A 20,163-nucleotide genomic window follows, 5' to 3' on the forward strand; every position below is an offset into this window, starting at 1 on the left:
TTATGGCTACCAATCTCAGTTGAATTTTTGTTTGTTTGTTTTTGTTTTTTGTTTTTTGTTTTGAGACAGAGTCTCGCTCTGTCGCTCAGGCTGGAGTACGGTGGTGCAATCTCGGCTCACTGCAACCTCCACCTCCTGGGTTCAAGCAGTTCTCATGCCTCAGCGTCCTAAGTAGCTGGGACTACAAGCAAGCACCACCATGGCCAGAATTTTTGTTATTTTAGTAGAGATGAGGTTTCACCATGTTGGCCAGGCTGGTCTTGAACTCCTGAACTGAAGCTATCTGCCAGCCTCAGTTTCCCAAAGTGCTGGGATTACAGGCATGAACCACTGCTCCTGGCCTCAATTGAGTTTTCTAGGCACTAAAAAGCTTTTGTTCATTATAAAAGTCATACAGAGGCCAGGTGCATTGGCTCACACCTGTAATCCCAGCACTTTGGGAGGCCGAGGCAGGTGGATCAGGAAGTCAAGAGTTGTAGACCATCCTGGCCAACATGGCAAAACCCTGTCTCTACTAAAAATACAAAAATTAACTGGGCATGGTGCTGTGCACCTGTAGTCCCAGCCACTCAGGAGGCTGAGGCAGGAGAATCGCTTGAACCCGGGAGGTGGAGGTTGCAGTGAGCCGAGATTGCACCACTGCACTCCAACCTGGCAACAGAGTGAGACTCCATCTCAAAAAAAAAAAAAAGGTAATACAGAAAGTGACCTTGCATAAACTTAGTTTCTCATTTCTAAACAAAAATAAAATATATCTCAGAGTTTTTACAAGGATTCAAGAGCTTTTGCATGCAAATTGTCTGCAAATATATATATATAATAGCACTTTTTATAAGCATTACATATTACCATTATTTCTCATCCGTTCTTCTTTCTTCTACATTTCTTCTGCCTGCTCTTCCTTTTTTGTCATTGCCTAAAGTTTCAGTTAATGAATAGTTTGGGAGAACATGGCCAGGTTTGGAAAAAGAAGGAAGAGAGGTATCTTTTCCTTCCCATAAGGACTAAAAGACGATGTCTCTGTGCTTTGATCATATCTATGGAGTGTTAATTTTAGGACAATCTATAACGCTCTGTCAATTTCCTAGTTAACGCTTTCAAAATTAAATGTTCTTGCTTTTCTACTGTTAATCATCTGTTCTTATTGAAAGGTCTTTAATGAATATTGACTGTTTTCTCCAAGTTTATAAGATTTTTGGTCTAAAGTGGTTGTCTTAGTCCATTTTCTGTTGCTTATAACAGAATACTTGAAACTGGGTGATTTATAAAGAAAAGGAATTTGTAATTTGCAATTATGGAGGCTGAGAAGTCCAAGGTCACGGCGAGAGCCTTCTTGCTGGTGGGGACTCTGCAGAGTCCCAAAGTGGTGCAGGGCATCACACGGCAAGGGGGCTGGACGTGCTAAGTCAGGTCTGTCTTCCTCTTATAAAGCCACCAGTTCCACTCCCATCATAATCCATCAGTCCATTAACCCATTAATCCATTAATTCACGAATGGATTTATCTATTCATGAGGGCAGACCCATATGATCCAATCACCTCTTAAAAAGTTCCACCTCTCAATACTGCCACGTTGGAGATTAAGCATCAACATGAATTTTGGAGGGGATATTCAAACCATAGCAGTGGTATCTATTTGAATGTATTTACTTTCAAATAGATAGTAGCAGCAATGTTCTATGATAGCAGTTGTTCAAATAAATGTATTAAACCTTTTTTATAAACAGTCTTGGAAAGAGCACACCAAGTTAGCAAAGATAATAACTAAGAGTCTCATCAAGAGGCATGCGTGTTCCTTATATCATCAACTTCCATTTCTCCTGCCTATTTTTAAGAATATAAGGCCGGGTGCAGTGGCTCACCCCTGTAATCTCAGCACTTAGGAAGGCCGAGGTGGGCGGATCACAAGGTCAGGAGTTTGAGACCAGTCTGGCCAATATGGTGAAACCCCATCTCTACCAAAAAAATATAAAAAAGTAGCTAGGTGTAGTGGCGCATGCCTATAATCCCAGCTACTCGGGAGGCTGAGGCGGGAGAATTGCCTGAACCCAGGAGGCGGAGGTTACAGTGAGCCGAGATCACGACACTGCACTTCAGCCTGGGTGACAGAGTGAGACTCCGTCTCAAAAAAAAAAAAAAAAAAAAAATGTGTGTATGCGCTGGTCGCAGTGGCTCACACCTATAATCCCAGCACTTTGGGAGGCCGAGGCAGGTAGATCATAAGGTCAGGAGATCGAGACCATCCTGGCTAACACAGTGAAACCCCATCTCTACTAAGCATACAAAAAAATTAGCCGGGCGAGGTGGCGGGCACCTGTAGTCCCAGCTACCTGGGAGGCTGAGGCAGGAGAATGGCGGAGACCTGGAGGCGGAGCTTGCAGTGAGCCGAGATCGCGCCACTGCACTCCAGCCTGGGCAACAGAGCGAGGCTCCGTCTCAAAAAAAAAAAAAACAAAAAAAAAAAACAATATAAGTATATGAATTGCCCATTTTCAAAACAGGAAAGGAAAAGAAGAAAGCACACATCCCTTTTTTTCTCACTTTTCTTGTTGAAGGAAAGAGACTGAAAAATCATGAACTTATGAAAGATAGAGGAAGAGGTGCCTGAGGAGAAATAGAGTATTTTTAAGTAAGAGGATTAGTACCTATATATGTCAGAAGAAGAAATGTAGAAATACAGTTTTTTACACAGTGGAAAAGAAAAGTTTCTCTAAACTGTAGACCAACAAACTTGAGCCTCATCCTCGGCAAATTTCTGGAAATGGATGAGTTACAAATGCTCTCCATAGAATGGGGATTGTTAAAAGCCAATGTGAGTTCGTCAAGAATAACTTGAACTGGACTACCCACATTCTCTATCTCGTAAGACCAGGGAAATGGTAAAATAATGTGTCTGAACTTGGGCAAGCAACTAACCAGACATTTTTTTAAAAATATTCTTGAGACGAATGAGAAATCAATTCTAGAGGATAATATAATTGTGTAGACTCATAAGTAATTGAATGATATATGCAAAGGGTCCAAATTCATTGACCTATATTTATGAAATATGATCTTCACATAGCGTGACCTTATTATTAATTGCTAATCTTACATAAAGCTATCAAGGTCATGATTCTCACATTTTCTGATTTGAGAGAGAAAAAAATGCTAAATGACGGAATAGGATCCAAAATATTCATCAGATAGGAAGAGGTGAAATATATCACATGTATTTTAAACATAAAGTTTAAATGGATACGAAATATTGTGCTAGAATTCCAAGCATTGTAAGATGGAGGAAGAATGACTTGATAGCACTATCTGTAAACAAAGCCAGCTCAATGGATATAGCAGTGTGATGTGGCTGTCCAAAAATGCCATGAGGTTTCTGCTGTTTTAATAGGACTGGGATGTCTCAGATGAGACAAGACAGTGCCACTGTACTTTTCACCAGGCATATCTTACCACACAGGATTTCCTTTCTTATCACCTCATTTTTAGAAGGATGTGCACAAACTGGAACAAGGTCAGAGAGCAAGAGAAGATTGAGGGAAATTGACATCACATCTTAAAAGGAAGAAATGGGGTTGGGCCTGATGGCTCACACCTATAATCCCAGCACTTTCAGAGGCCGAGGCGGGTAGATCATTTGAGGCCAGGAGTTTGAGACCAGCCTGGCCAACATGGTGAAACCCCATCTCTACTAAACATACAAAAATTAGCCAGGCATGGCAGCACATGCCTGTAATCCCAGCTACTCTGGAGGCTGAAACACAAGAATCACTTGAACCTGGGAAGCGGAGTTTGCAATGAGCCAAGATCGCGTCACTTCACTCCAGCCTGGGCAACAGAGCGAGACTCCATCTCAAAAAAAAAAAAAAAGAAAGAAAGAAAGAAAAGAAAAGAACTTGGATACTTGGCCTGAGGAGAACTCAGAGGACAGAGATAGTTTTCATGGGAATATGTGGAGCACCCGGAAGTGTTTGTGGTCATGAGGGAAAGAGATGTGGTGTAGAAAGTACGATCTCATGAAAAAGTAGGGATGCATTAGTTCTCAAGTCAGGAAAACGAGGAGGTGGGGTCAAGCAATGCTACAGGAGACTGTTTGCCACAAATAACTGCTGCTGTGCCTGCCCCAGAGCACTTAGGCCCCAAAGAAGCCACCTCTGCAGCCTCACTACTCATCCTGGCTTGGTTTGGTCTCCACAGATGGGCTTTCACCCACATGGTGCTCACCAGTGCCCACTACTGCCATCTGGGCCAGGTGTGAAGCCAAAACATGGAAGTGTTCCCTGTCTCCTACATGAGCTGCTCCTCCCCATCCCAAACAGCCACCAGTGGGCTCCTGGACTCCCTAAGGCATTGACTTTTAGAAAATTTGGTAGTTTGGCTGGGCGCAGTGGCTCACGCCTGTAATCCCAACACTTGGGGAGGTCGAGGCAGGTGGATCACCTGAGGTCAGGAGTTCAAGACCAGCCTGGCCAACATGGTGATACCCCGTCTCTACTAAAATTATAAAAATTAGCCAGGCATGGCGGTGCGTGCCTGTAATCCCAGCTACTCGAGAGGCTGAGGCAGGAGAATCCCTTGAACCCGGGAGGCAGAGGTTGCAGAGAGCCGAGATCATGCCATTGCACTCCAGCCTGGGCAACAAGAGTGAAACTCTGTCTCAAAGAAAACAAAAGAAAATTGGTTAGTTTTCTAAATTACGTTGAAAATTTTATAAATAATAGAAGCCCGAGAGAAAACCACACAGCAAAACTTTCTCTCCCTGCCAATGAAATGTAATATTTTCAGCCACCTCTTTTTAAAAACTGAATATTATCTTCATTCGTCTACCCTTCATTTTGCTTTGTGTTTTTGAGAGCGTTGGTTGCCTTAAAATCAGTATCTCAAATCTCTGGCGAAGTTCCTTCTGTTTCTTTGACTCTATGACCCTGATATTTTCTAGAAGTAGCTGGTGTCAACTTGAGAAGCATCCAGAGGAGTGAACAGAAAAGCAGCCTTAGCATTAAAGAGTCTAAATTTAAATCCTTGTTCTGCCACTTCCTAACTGTGTGACCTTGGGCAAGTTAATACACATAGTGATCTTGGATTAATCAGTGGAGGCTTGTAGAGCACCTACTGTGATGGCAAATTCTGTGTTTGTTTCTGGCAGGAGAGATTATAAAAAGAAGTTAAATAAAAATGTATATATATGTGAGACTATGATATACTCCCATATTATCAAAAACACTTATTTTCCTCAATGTAGGAATAGTGCGAGCCTGTCGACCCAGCTGTTTTAGAGGCTGAAATGAGAGCATCACATGAACCCAGGAGTTCAAGACCAGGCTGGGCAACATAGCAAGACCCTGTCTTAAAACAGATAACAACTGTAAAGTCTATAGGAAAGATTACATCACGTTGATTCAGAAAATAGTTTCCTCTCTTGTTTCTCCCTTTCTTTTCTATCTTCCTTCTACATGAGGCCCTTGTTTATGGAGGAATGTCATACAAGGGTACTTTTCTTGCGCATATCAAGACAGACCTATAGATGCTTTGAGCTATAGTATTCCATATTCATCCCTGCCCTTGAGGCATTAGTAATCTCTTGAGCTGGGCACGGTGGTACACACTTGTAGTCCCATCTACTCACGAGATTGAGGCAGGAGGATTGCTTGAACTCATTGCACTACAGCCTGGGCGACACAGCAAGAGCTTGTCTCTAAAAAAATACATAATCTCTTGAGTGTGCTATGACATTTCTCAAGCCTGTGGCCTTATATAAATGTATAGCATTTTCTAATTCCATTCTGATCATTTCAAATAAACACTTTAATTTTATGAAAAAATGTCTTATTACTGTTACTAAAGACCATAGAAAGTTTGTAGTTACAAAGAAGTTACTTGAGTAACTCATTTTGTTAGATGTCAGCTTAGATATCACAACCTCCAGGAAGTACTCCCTTATCTCTTAGATTTAGTTATGTTAATTAGATTTAGTTGTGTATGGTTAGTTAGATTCAGTCTAATTTAATTTAATTAACTTCCGCTATGAGGTCCTGTAACACCCTACACTTTCCCTATCATAGGAGGCAATACAGTGATAACTCTGCAAGTTCAACTCGGCCCTTGGACCATACAGTCCTGGATTCAAATTGTACCTCTACCTCCTAGTAGAGTTTGTCAAGTTACTTAACCTAAGTTCCCCTTTCCTTATACGTAAAGTGAGATTAATAAAACAGGGTTATAGAAGAGAATGTATATTAAGTGCCTATACAGTGCCTGACACATCGTAAGCAATAAATAAGTACTAGATGCTGTCATCATCACCATCACCATCATCATCACCATCACCATCATCATCACCATCACCATCATCATCACCATCACCATCATGACACTTCATTGTAGTTGCTTATTAAATATGCTTATCTTCCTCCATGAAGCAGAGACCACATTTTCTCTGTTCACCTTTATCCCCCTGCTGCCTAACACAGTTTCTGACACAAAATAGAAGTTTAGTAACTTGACTGTTGAATGGTTTAGACAAACCCTGGTGGCCAAACAGCAATGGCTTTGTGGGTTCTACAGTGCCTGCTCCTTAATGCACATAGCTGTCATCTTTTATGCCTCCCAAAGCAACAAGTTCCTTCAAGAGTGGCCTAGTTCCTTCAAGAATGAGCCTAGCAGAATAGATCCTAGATGGAGCAGGGGAGATCACTCAGAGCCAGCAGCATCTCAGAGCTACAAGGGACTTCCTCAGCCTCCCAACCTACCTCCTTCATTTTACAAAGTACATGCTAAGACACATCCGTGACTCAGCCAGGCTACAATTGACACAATGGAGGGCTGTAGACCTGAGAACAGGGATTTAGAAGACAATTGAGTCAGAGCAATGTAGCTACATTTTAGTTTAATTTTTTAAATCTATCACCATTTTTTCTATGAAATTTGTTTTTTATTCTTTAAGGATAACATGTAGCTAAGTGCTTATAAATAATAAATGCAAAATCATAATAATTAGCTTGGCTAGGAGCAGTGGCTCACACCTGCAATCCCCACATTTTGGGAGGCCGAGGCAGGAAGACTGCTTGAGGCCAGGAGTTCAAGATCAGCCTAGGTAAAATAGCGTGACCCTATCTCTACAAAAATTTTAAAAATTAGCAGGGTGTGGTGGTGTGTGCCTGTAGTCCCAGCCACTCAAGAGGCGGAGGCAGGAGGATCACTTGAGCCCAGGCATTGGATGCTGAAGTGAGCTATGATAGCCACCTAGGCAACAGCATGACATCCTGTCTCAAAAACTAAATAAATAGGCCGAGTGCAGTGGCTCACACCTGTAATCCCAGCACTCTGGGAGGCCAAGGCGGGTGGATCACGTGAGGTCAGGAGTTAGAGACCAGCCTGGCTAACGTGGTGAGACCTCATCTCTACTAAAAACACGAAAAATTAGCTGGGCGTGGTGGTGCATGCTTGTAATCCCAGCTACTCGGGAGGCTGAGGCAGGAGAATTGCATGAACCCAGGAGGTGGAGATTGCAGTGAGCCGAGATTGCACTATTGCACTCCAGCCTGGGCAACAAGAGCGAAACTCTTGTCTCAAAACTAAAATAAAATAAAAAAATAAATATTAGCCAGAGATGATGTTACTTCTAACGAAGGAAAAAGTAATATTCACTACAAATATGAAGAATGTCTACCACCTCTCTAGCATTTCATTAAGGGAGTACACTGTGGTTCTGATCACCTGCTTTCTGAATTTTATCATAAATTATATTTTGAATGAATAATAATCTGTGACTGTATTGGCAAAAATAGTCAAATATGAGATATTTTTAAAAGATGTAAGCCATTTGAATACTCTAGTTACTCTAATTCTAAGGATCGCTATTCCACAGAGGCCACTACTCTGCTTTGGAAGAGTTTCATTATACTTCCCTAGCAATGTAAGACATAAGGAATCCAGAGTGGTTTTTACATCCATTGCATTTACCCAAATACACCATCAGAGGGCAGCGCACACCTGGTTAACTTAAAAACTGCCTGTCTGGTGCCTTATCAAAATAGTTGTCAAATTAGTCTAAGACATTCCTAAATTACCACTCAGATAGGCAGGAAAGCTGTTGGAAAAGACAAAAGGAGCAAAGATTTTAAAAAAGACAAAAGAATGCATTCCTTAAGACTCTGAGTTTCTACAAAAGGGAATCTGGAGCTAATCAATGCTGCAAAATGGGATAATAGAGTTAAAAAAGGAATTTCCTCAATCTGAGAAAACAGATTTGTTACATTTGAAAGACTTTTACAGCATATGATCATCTGAACACCAGCTACTAAACAAAAATCAGATCTCCTTGTTCCTGTTAAGATGTGCTAATTAGTAAGATGGCAACAAAGCCCACCATATAAAAGGGTCCCTTCAGTAATGTTTTCTTGAGTGAACAAAAATCAAGCCTGCCTTATATTGTATTCTGCTTTGCATCACAAACAGTTTTAGTGTATTTCTGGAAAAGCATCAGCAGTTTTTTTGAATTTTAAATTCTGGAATTATATAACTATATAGGCAGGCTTTTTTATAATAGAATATATTAGCTTTAAAACAGGTGATATTTAAATAGAAGACTTTAAATGTAAAAATCAGTAGAGCCTCGTTAAGGCTGTAAATCCAGAATTTGTGATAATGTGGATTAAATAGTATTTACATAACATATAAGGAGGCTGGGCGCAGGGGCTCACGCCTGTAATCCCGGCACTTTGGGAGGCCGAGGCAGGTGGATTACCTGAGGTCAGGAGTTCGAGACCAGCCTGACCAATATGGTGAAACCCCATCTCTACTAAAAATATAAAATGAGCCAGGCGTGGTGGCACATGCCTGTAATCCCTGCTCCTGTGGAGGCTGAGGCAGGAGAATCGCCTGAACCCAGGAGGCGGAGTTTGCAGTGAGCTAAGATTAAGCCATTGCACTCCAGCCTGGGCAACAAGAGCAAAACTCTGTCTCAAATAAACAAACAAACACATATAAGGAAAGGGATTTGCTAAGCAAATACATAGTCTAAGCAGTGGGCAAGAGGAAATGCTTCAATTATTTAAGAAGAATTTTTAAGTTTAATTCTAATCTTGTTTGCAAAAGAAATATGATGTATATGCATTTCTAACCAGCTTCTTGCATGATTCTAATATAGTCACCTAGTACCAGTAAACAGACTGCTGTTTGATTTTTTTTTAGAACACCAGGCGCTGCTTTCTTGGAGTAGATGATTAACCCAGCTAAAGCTTGATTTTTACTAGCTAGCACTTTGTTAACCTAGTATGTTATACTGTGTGACTTTAAAATGATAAAAACAAAATAAAGTGGAGTTCTTATTCAGGTTAGTGCTCTAGTCCAAGTCACTAACAATTTACTATGTAATAGACATTCTAAGATTTCTGCCAACAATTCTACTTTCAATATATAAAATCAATTTTCAGAAAACTGTAAAGATGATTTCCTTGTTCAATTAAGATTCTACTAATTATAGAAAAGATTATATTGCACACTTTTCTCAAGTTACCTATGGGACTGACAATATGTCCATGTGTCCTGACAGTAAAGTCAGTTATCTGAATACGTTCCATTTTGGAGTAACAGATCTAAGTGCTAAGCAATTAACCACCACCACCACATTCAAGTTTAGAACTGGAAGATCTTTCATTATATTAATAGACCCTTTATTTTTAGATATAACAAAATACCAAAGATAAATGATCACATATGTCCTAATGTACTTGAGAAATCTCGCTACTAATGCTGTGTCACTAATTTTTTAGTACTGTATTTAAGAAAAAAAAAAAACCTGTCTTTTCTATTGGCATCATTCAAGAAAAAAAAAAAAAAAAAAAAAGCTGAATCAGGATGTTTCTGTGTGAATGCACATTCCTCACTAAATCTCTCAGGCAGCTGCTTTAGTCACTGTTACTAACACCTTGCTCTGTCATCTCTTTGTATACATGTCTAATTTATCAGTTTCTTGTAGATTGTCAGCAGCCTGCTGCCTCCGTACCGCCACAGTGCTCACAACTAGCCGGGAGGCAAGACTGCCCGACTGTCAGGTAAATTCAGATGTCCTTTCCCTTCCCACCCAGCTGCATGTCAGATCCATAGACCCCAGCTCCACTTTCCAACACCTGAACTGCCTAGGCATCCTTATGTTTTGCTATATTTTATTTCAAGTGTGGGTTACATAGGCACACATTGGACACCTGCAGTCCCTGTGTTCCCAATGGGAATACAAGAGAGCTGGGGTTTATTTTGCTGGCTGCCAGCTGGTAGTCTACAGGCTACGTTCAGCCCCTTTGTCTGTGTAAATACTTGGATTAGTCCACTGTTTCATTCCTTTCCAAAAAATAAAAGCTGGAATTGTTATGATGTTTGTCCTACTTTTCATTTTCTTTTGTCTTTTGTCTTTAAAATATATTTATTTTCCTATGGAATCCAAGGGACACCAATATACTAATTGACTTGCTTTGATTCCTATACATTATACGTATTAAAACATCACTATATACTCCATGAATATGTACAATTATTATTTGTCAATTTAAAAAAATAAAATCCCCGCTACTCAGGAGGCTGAGGTAGGAGGATCAATCGCTTGAGCCTGGGAGTTCAAGGCTGCAGCGAGCTATGATCACACCACTGCACACCTGCCTGGTGAGTAAGATCCTGTCGCTAAAAAACAAAACAAAACAAAACCCACAGTAAAATAAAACTTAAAATGTTTAAATAGGCCAGGCGTGATGACTCACACCTGTAATCCCAGCACTTCGGGAGGCTAAGGCAGAGGGATTACCTGAGGTCAGGAGTCTGAGACCAGCCTGGGCAACATGGTGAAACCCCGTCTCTACTAAAAATACAAAAATTAGCCAGACATGGTGGCACATGCCTGCAATCCCAGCTACTCAGGAGGCTGAGACAAGAGAATCACTTGAACCCGGGAGGTGGAGGTTGCAGTGAGCTAAGATGGTGCCACTGCACTCCAACCTAGATGACAGAGAGAGAGTCCATCTAAAAAAAAAAAAAAAAAAAAAATTAAAAAATTAAAAAGATATGTATCTCAGGCCAACAAACAGAAAGATAGGAAGAATATAAAGGATTAGATACAAAGGCTGGGTGCAGTGCCTCACGCCTGTAATCTCAGCACTTTTGGGAGGCTGAGGCAGGAGGATTGCTTGAGTTCATGGATTTGCAGTTACAGTGAGTAAAATCACATCACTGCACTCCAGTCTGGGTGACAGAGCAAGACCCTGTCGATAGATAGAGAGACAGACAAAACAGCTGTGTAAAAGTGTTTCTGTGTTTCTGTTCTCTGTCCACGCAGTAGCCTTGGTAAAAACTAAATTTGAAAGGTAGAGGAAAACATTGTAGTCAGCATTCAAAAGAAAATATTTGCTGTGACAGTGAACTTTATGTGAGATTACTTGAAAAATTGTAAAAGCAGGTTTGCACAGTCCCTGAACACTAACTGGAGAGTTTGCTGACAATTCCGATTCCAAAGGAAAGCTTTCCAAATCAGTCATGAATTGCCCTCCATCCTGGTGAACCTCCACATAGCATCTCAGCATTCCATCAGGACCTCGCCTCCATCCTGGAATGCTTCATCTTCAGCCACCTGGCCTCTGATGGTGCCAGACTTTAGTAGTCTGGTTGTGGTTTTCATCGTCTCCTCAGTGTTGTCTCCTTATCACAGCTGTTGCCCTTCTACCAGGGGAAGGCTTCTTTTGAGCAGGGGCAGGCCCAAACACTTTCCATGTGTGTCTGAGGAGTAGATGTCAGTAGCAGGCTACACGTGGTCGGGGTCAGAGCCAGGGGAGCTGGGGTGCCACAAGTGTGGAAGCACAGTGGCAGCTGAAGCCCAAGTGTCACATGGTCTCAGAGCTGATTGTGCAGCCAGTTTTATCAGTGGAACATTGAGTTAGCACAGAAAGGTACATTACTGGCCAGGTGTCGTGGCTAAAGCCTGTAATCCCAGCACTTTGGGAGGCTGACGTGGGAGGAGGGCTTGAACCCAGAACTTCGAGACCAGTCTGGGCAACACAGGGAGACCGCCCCCCCAACCTCTACAAACATTTTTTTTTTAATCAGCCAGGTGTAATGGCACATGCCTGTAGTCCCAGCTATTTAGGAAGCTGAGGTGGGAGGATCGCTTGAGCTGGTGAGGTCAAGGCTGCAGCGAGCTGTGATTGCACCACTGTGCTCCAGCCTCGGTAACAGAGCGAAACCTTGTCTCAAAAAACAAATAAATAAATAAAAAGAAAAATACATTATAAAATAGGTTACTAGCCAGCAGTTTCCAATTGGTGTCTTTTAGTCGATTGTTCCAACCACCTTCAGCAACAGGGCTTTAAGAAAGATTCTTCGCGGCCGGGTGCGGTGGCTCACGCCTGTAATCCCAGCACTTTGGGAGGCCGAGGCGGGCGGATCACAAGGTCAGGAGATCGAGACCACGGTGAAACCCCGTCTCTACTAAAAATTACAAAAAATTAGCCGGGCGCGGTTGTGGGCGCCTGCAGTCCCAGCTACTCGGGAGGCTGAGGCAGGAGAATGGCGTGAACCCGGGAGGCGGAGCTTGCAGTGAGCCGAGATCGCGCCACTGCACTCCAGCCTGGGCTGGGCGACAGAGCGAGACTCCGTCTCAAATAAATAAATAAATAAATAAAAAGAAAAATACATTATAAAATAGGTTACTAGCCAGCAGTTTCCAATTGGTGTCTTTTAGTCGATTGTTCCAACCGCCTTCAGCAACAGGGCTTTAAGAAAGATTCTTCGCGGCCCGGTGCGGTGGCTCACGCCTGTAATCCCAGCACTTTGGGAGGCCGAGGTGGGCGGATCACGAGGTCAAGAGATCGAGACCATCCTGGCTAACATGGTGAAACCCTGTCTCTACTTAGCGGGGCATGGTGGCGTGTGCCTATAGTCGCAGCTATTCAGGAGGCTGAGGCAGAATAATCACTTGAACCCGGGAGGCGGAGGTTGCAGTGAACCAAGATGGTGCCACTGCACTCCAGCCTGGTGACAGAGCGAGACTCTGTCCCAAAAAAGGAAAAAAAAAAAAAAAAAATAATGATAGTATAATTATAGATTTATCTCAGTTATGTAAGTAACTGAATGTAAATATTCAAACTCGTCTCAGTGGGATTCTACATGTGTCGCGGTTAAGAACATAGGCTCTTCACCTACAGTCCATTCTCTACCAAGCACCCCCAGCCCTTACCCAGGGCCTGGGTCAGTGCTGGGCACATGACAGCTGTTCACTGAATATTGATTATACCCGAATGAGTGAATGAGCTCTGGAATCAGGTTGCTTGGGTTGAAATCCCACCTCTAATACCCACTAGTTGTTTAATTTTGGAAAATTTCTTTTGCTGGCTAAGATTCCATTTCTTCACTAGTAAAGTTCAGGTGACAGTAGTTATTGGGGGAATTCAGTGAGGCACACTCCTGGCTTGGAGTGTCTGCTCGGGAACTGTTATCAATACTCTTTTAGTATCTTCCCATTCCTTAAGACAAAGATCTGCAATCTCTTGACCTCTCTAATTTGCTTGAAGAAAGCATGGAGCAGGCTACTGTTTCGTTTGCTTGTTTGTTTCCGATTGGGTCTGGCTAGGTTGCCCAAACTGGACTTGAACCCTGGGCTCAAGCAATCCTCCTGCCTCAGAAGACTACTGCTTTAAGTGTTTCCATTAAATAGGAAATTGAAAGGCTAGCAGGAGATTTTTTAACTTTTTTTTTTCCCACCTTGCTTGTTTTTTGAGAACCAGTTTGACTAAACAATTATGTAGTCTAGTTCCATCTGTTCTGAGATTAATGAATTTAGGTTGCTTACTACTGCCACAGGGATGATTTACTTCAAAGAAAAGCAATTTAATGAATTGCAAATATTTCCAGCTTCTCAAATGTTTCCAGTTTCTACCCGCATGAATACAGCCTGATCTAGAGCCCAATTCTACTGTTCCCCGTCGTGGTCTGCATAAAGAAATGATTAAATGCATATAGATCTGAAAAGGCTCCTTTTCAAAGTTGCTGGGATGATGACTGACTCTCTTCCCACCCATACCCACTGCTAAATGGGTCAATGTTAATACTTTCATTGCCCTTTTTACTCCTTCTTGGCAGAAAAGTTAACCCATAGCCAACATTCGAATTCTTAGTATAAACCAGACAAGGTTTCAGTTCTTTTTTTTTTTTTTTTTTTTTTTTTTTTGAGACAGAGTCTCGCTCTGTCACCCAGGCTGGAGTGCAGTGGCGCGATCTCGGCTCACTGCAAGCTCCACCTCCCGAGTTCACGCCGTTCTCCTGCCTCAGCCTCCTGAGTAGCTGGGACTGCAGGCGTCCCCCACCATGCCCAGCTAATTTTTTTTGTATTTTTAGTAGAGATGGGGTTTCACCATGTTAGCCAGGATGGTCTCGATCTCCTGACCTCATGATCCACCCGCCTCAGCCTCCCAAAGTGCTGGGATTCCAGGCATGTAACCTCCCGTAAGGGGTGAGCCAGTTATTACACCCATTTTTTTGTTGTTTTTGTTTGGTTTAATTTTTGGCTTTTGTTTTTGTTTTTGTTTTGAGACGGAGTCTCCCTCTGTTGCCCAGGCTGGAGTGCAGTGGCGTGACCTTGACTCACAGGAACCTCCACCTCCTGGGTTCAAGCGATTCTCCTGCCGCAACCACCCAAGTAGCTGCAATTTCAGGTGTGCGCCACCACACCCAGCTGATTTTTGTATTTTTAGTAGAGACAGAGTTTCACCATGTTGGCCAGGCTGCTCTTGAACTCCTGACCTCCAGTGATCTGCCCACCTCAGCCTCCCAAAGTACTGGGGTTACAAGCATGAGCCACCACCCCTGGCCTTACACCCATTTTTATGTGATGAATTCAAGGTTTGGGAAGGTAAAATGACTTGTTCAAGGTCACATATCCTGAACACAACTGAGCCCAGTGACTCCTACCTACCACCACAGGTGGCTGCACTGCAGAAGAGAAATCTGTTTCAGTTACACTGTGAGGAACAAAGTGAGAGTATGGAAATCACCCACCATGATTCCTTTTCCCTCAAACGAAAAGGAATATTTGTTTAATGGGAAATAGAAGATGTGCTAAGAATGTTGAGTTATTTCATATCAGGTGTTCTGTTTCTCATTTTGAAAAATGATTTTCAGTGCTGGGTGTGGTGGCTCATGCCTGTAATCCCAGTACTTTGGGAGGCCAAGGTGGGCGGATCACCTGAGGTCAGGAGTTTGAGACCAGCCTTGCCAACATTGTGAAACCCCTTCTCTTCTAAAAAGACATAAATTAGCTGGGCATGGTGGCAGGCAACTGTAATCCCAGCTCCTTGGGAGGCTGAGGCAGGAGAATCACTTGGACCAGGGAGGCGGAGGTTGCAGTGAACCAAGCACTCCAACTTGGGCGACAGAGTGAGACTCTATCTTAAAAAAAAAAAAAAAAAATTATTTTGTACTTCCCTCAGTTTATACATATATTCAAACAGCTTTTAAGGTGAATGATTTTTTTAATAAAAGAGCATTTTCTCACATTTAATAATGTAGAACTTTTCAGTTGGGCACAGTGACTCACCTCTGTAGTCCCAGCACATTGGGAGGCCAAAGTGGGAAGATCACTGGAGCCCAGGATTTCCAGACCAGCCTAGGCAACTTGGTGAAACCCTGTCCTTTAAAAAAAATACAAAAATTAGGCATAGTGGGCTGCATCTGTAGTCCCAGCTAGTCAGGAGGCTGCGGTGGGAGGATCGTTTGAGCCTAGGAGTTCAAGGCAGCAGTGAGCCGAGATTGTGCCACTGTGTTCCAGCTTGGGTGGCAGAAGACGACCCTGTCTCCAAAAAAAAGAAAAAAAGTAGAACATTTCCATGTATACTTTGTACAGGCTGATTCCATTGTAGAGCTAAATTATCAAAACTGTTTATAGATAATAGATACTATAATATGAAAGGAATGCCCAAAGTTTATAGCCTTGGATATAATATTGAAATATATAGAGTTGTTTGGTATTTAACACTTCCCTTCTATCAAGTAGTTTTCCACTTGGGAAAAAAAAAAGAAACTTCCTGAAGAGGTATCCAATTTTATATCTTAGTAACAGTTTCCTAAACTTGCTGTTTACAACGTGATCTACCTATGTAAAGTAAAATCAATGGTAAATGTTGAATAACAAGTGGACTCTTGAAAATATTTAGCAATCACAACTGAAACTGAATTCATTCTATGACTTAAATGATTATAATTTATCAAATATTTATATCCAAGAAATAGTATCTTAACCTGTAAGCCAAGAACGTGTGTTTTACAGGTTAATTTACACATAATATACACCATGGGATTGCAGCATTTTATGCAAATTAAAAATATAATACTATAGATAATAACTCACTTTATATGAGAAATCTATCTAAAGGAGTGAAAAAATGTTTAAATCATCACGAATGATGTAAGGTCAAGATGTGAGGCAAAGTGAGTTGTAACCCATATTTAAGCTATTGTTACACACTTCAGCTGGTCAAGCAGAAATATTTGTCCTCCTTTATCAAAAAGAGTACCGAGGCCAGGCGCAGTGGCTCACGCCTGTAATCCCAACACTTTGGGAGGCCAAGGCGGGCGGATCCCAAGGTCAGGAGTTCGAGACTATCCTGGCTAACACAGTGAAACCCTGTCTCTACTAAAAAAAAAAAAAAAAAAAAAAAAATACAAAAAATACAAAAAATTAGCCAGGTGTGGTGGCATGTGCCTGTAGTCCCAGCTACTCGGGAGGCTGAGGCAGGAGAATCACTTGAACCTGGGAGGTGGAGGTTGCAGTGAGCCCAGATCGCACCACTGCACTCCAGGCCGGGCGACAGATTGAGACTGTCTCAAAAAAAAAAAGAGTATTGGATTACACAAGGTCTTCAAAAACATATCTTTCTTGGGCGGACATGGTGGCTCATGCCTGTAATCCTAGCACTTCGGGAAGTTGAGGCAGGCTGATCACTTGAGGTTCGAGTTCAAGACCAGCCTGGGCAACATGGTGAAACTCCGTCTCTACTAAAAATACAAAAATTAGCCAGGTGTGGTGGCACAGGCCTGTAATCCCAGCTACTCAGGAGGCTGAGGCACTAGAATTGCTTGAACCCAGGAGGCAGAGGTTGTAGTGAGCTGAGATCGCGCCACTGCATTCCATCCTGGGCGACAAAGTGAGATTCTGCTCAAAAGAAAAGAAAAGATAAAAAACAACCCCATATCTTTCTTGTGTAATGTGACCATTCTGCGTTACTTGCCATAAATCACATTGCATAATATGTTTAATTCCCTAAAAAGAAATTAGTTCTGGTGCTGACTTCCACAGCACATATAGTAAAATTGGAATGATACAGAGATTAGCATGACCCCTGCACGAGGATGACACAAATTAGTGAAGCGTTCCATATTAAAATAAAGTAAAAAGAAGAAATAAAACACTTAAAAAAAAGAAATTAGCTCTAAGTCATGCATATTTACAGAAAGAAACTGTTAGGTCCGTGGGAAAGTCTGACCTGTAACCTGCTGTTTCCCAGGCCGTCAAACTCCGTTTGGAGGGTCAAGCATGAATCTTGCCATATATTATTTTCTGTTTTCTTTTTTAAAGATTTTCTTTTCTGTTTTTGAGTCGGAGTTTTGCTATTGTTAACCAGGCTGGAGTGCAATGGCATGGTCTCGGCTCACCACAACCTCCACCTCCCGGGTTCAAGCGATTCTCCTGCCTCAGCCTCCAGAGTAGCTGAGATTACAGGCATGTGTCACGACGCCCGGCTTATTATTATTATTATTATTATTTGTATTTTTAGTGGAGACAGGGTTTCTCCATGTTGGTCAGGCTGGTCTTGAACTCCCAACCTCAGGTGATTCGCTTGCCCCGGCCTCCCAAAGTGCTGGGATTACAGGCGAGAGCCACTGCGACAGGCCTAAGAGTTTCTTAATTAATTAATTAATTAATTTTTTTTTTTTTTTTTGAGATGGAGTCTCACTCTGTCACCCTCAGGCTGGATTGCATTGGCGCGATCTCGGCTCACTGCAAGCTCCGCCTCCTGGGTTGACGCCATTCTCAGTAGAGACGGGGTTTCACCATGTTAGCCAGGATGGTCTCTATCTCCTGACCTCGTGATCCGCCCGCCTGGGCCTCCCAAAGTGCTGGGATTACAGGCGTGAGGCACCGCGCCCGGCCTTATTTTCCAATTTATAAATGAGGCCAGGCACGGTGGCTTGTGTGTAATCCCAGCACTTTGGGAGGCCAAGGTGGGCAGATCACTTTAAGTCAGGAGTTCGAGACCAGCCTGGCCAACATGGTGAAACCTCGTCTCTACTAAAAACATTTAAAAAATTAGCCAGACGCGGTGGTGGGCGCCTGTAATCCCAGCTACTCGGGAGGCTAAAGCAGAAGAATTGCTTGAACCCAGGACGGGAAGGTTGCAGTGAGCCGAGATCGTGCCACTACACTCCTGCCTGGGGGACAGAGTGAGACTTTATCAAAAAATTTTACAAATGAAACTATGCACTATTTTCTTAGGCTTTTTGTTGAAGCTCCAGTTCTCCCATGTTTACTTACCACATTTTAAAAATAGGTAGGAAAAAAATTTTTTATCAGTGCTTGTCTTTGTTGTTGTTGTTTTTGTTGTTGTTGTTGTTGTTGAGACGGAGTCTCGCTCTGTCACGCAGGCTGGAGTGCAATGGCGCGATCTCAGCTCACTGCCAACCTCTGCCTCCCGGGTTCACGCCATTCTCCTGCCTCAGCCTCTCGACTAGCTGGGACTACAGGCGCCCACCACCAAGCCCGGCTAATTTTTATTGTATTTTTAGTAGAGACGGGGTGTCACCATGTTAGCCAGAATGGACTCGATCTCCTGACCTCGTGATCCGCCCATCTCGGCCTCCCAAAGTGCTGGGATTACAGGCGTGAGCCACCGTGCCCGGCAATCAGTGCTTGTCTTAACCAGTACAGAACAGCAAATCTTCTTTTAAACTAAATTTACAGCACTTTAAAAAGTTTGGGAAGTAAGAATAACCTCAAGCCAATCAGATATTTTACATAATTGCGATTTTGTATTAAAATGTAAGAGATATAAAGGATAATTTCAATACCAAAGATAAAAATTATTTGTTTAATACTAATTTTAATGACTCCAACAATATTAGCTTTAAAAAGCTATGCTTAAATAGTAATAATGAGGGCCGGGCGCGGTGGCTCAAGTCTGTAATCCCAGCACTTTGGGAGGCCGAGACGGGCGGATCACGAGGTCAGGAGATCGAGACCATCCTGGCAAACACGGTGAAACCCCGTCTCTATTAAATACAAAAAAACTAGCCGGGCGAGGTGGCGGGCGCCTGTAGTCCCAGCTACTTGGGAGGCTGAGGCCGGAGAATGGCGTGAACCTGGGAGGCGGAGCTTGCAGTGAGCTGAGATCTGGCCACTGCACTCCAGCCTGGGTGACAGAGCAAGACTCCGTCTCAAAAAAAAAAAAAAAAAAAAAAAAAAAGTAATAATGAGCTTTGAATCATTCTCTCAAACATCACTTCTGGCAGAAACGAATTATATAGTACTGACTTTCATAGTTTAAGGGAAAATAAGAGTTTTAGAAAAATACTCATCTTTTCTAATTAAAAAAAAAAAAATCCCATGTTGTGATTCCCCCACTGCTAGTCTCATTTTTTTGTTTGTTTGTTTGTTTGTTTGTTTGAGAGGGAGTCTCGCCCTGTCGCGAGGCTGTTGGAGTGCAGTGACACCATCTTGGTTCACTGCAATCTCTGCCTCCCAGATTCAAGCCGTTCTCCTGCCTCAGCCTCCCAAGTAGCTGGGACTGCAGGCACACACCACCATGACCAGCTAATTTTTTTTTTTTGTATTTTTAGTAGAGACAGGGTTTCACCATGTTGGTCAGGATGGTCTCGATCTCTTGACCTCATGATCCGCCCGCCCCGGCCTCCCAAAGTGCTGGGATTACAGGTGTGAGCCACTGTGCCTGGTCACTAATCACATTTTAAAAGGCCCAAACCCAAATGTGTTTTGTCATTTTATACTAGGAAACTCAAATGATTTTGCTTCTTTATTCTTCAAGATTATTCATCCAGACACTGATAGGCCTGAGCACGGGTTCATGCAAACTAGAGGCTATCATAGGCGGTCATTTGGAAAGCTACTATATACTTAACAAA

General features: G+C 42.5%; 1 protein-coding gene and 1 non-coding gene across 5 annotated transcripts in view; both read left to right on the forward strand.

Annotated features, from left to right (window-relative positions):
- The window catches only part of BICD1 (BICD cargo adaptor 1), a 275,638-nt gene that overhangs the window by 248,475 nt on the left and 7,000 nt on the right, over nucleotides 1–20,163 (forward strand). For 2 of the 4 annotated variants that reach the window (XR_007717722.1, XM_050748561.1), the window contains one exon: nucleotides 9,974–10,365. The exons of 1 other annotated variant lie outside the window; for it this stretch is intronic. Coding sequence is in view for 2 of the 3 variants with exons in the window: in XM_050748561.1 (XP_050604518.1) it covers nucleotides 9,974–10,021 (48 nt within the window). In the remaining variant the exon portion in view is untranslated. Of the gene's footprint in view, nucleotides 1–9,973; nucleotides 10,366–20,163 lie in introns of those variants that run through there. One more of the 4 variants, XM_050748564.1, reaches the window with a different exon arrangement.
- LOC126931833 (U6 spliceosomal RNA) lies at nucleotides 17,308–17,409 on the forward strand. Its single transcript, XR_007717947.1, has one exon. It is a non-coding gene; the product is annotated as a U6 spliceosomal RNA (small nuclear RNA).

This window comes from Macaca thibetana, chromosome 11 (assembly GCF_024542745.1).
Source record: "Macaca thibetana thibetana isolate TM-01 chromosome 11, ASM2454274v1, whole genome shotgun sequence".
In the NCBI taxonomy this organism is placed as follows: domain Eukaryota; kingdom Metazoa; phylum Chordata; class Mammalia; order Primates; family Cercopithecidae; genus Macaca; species Macaca thibetana.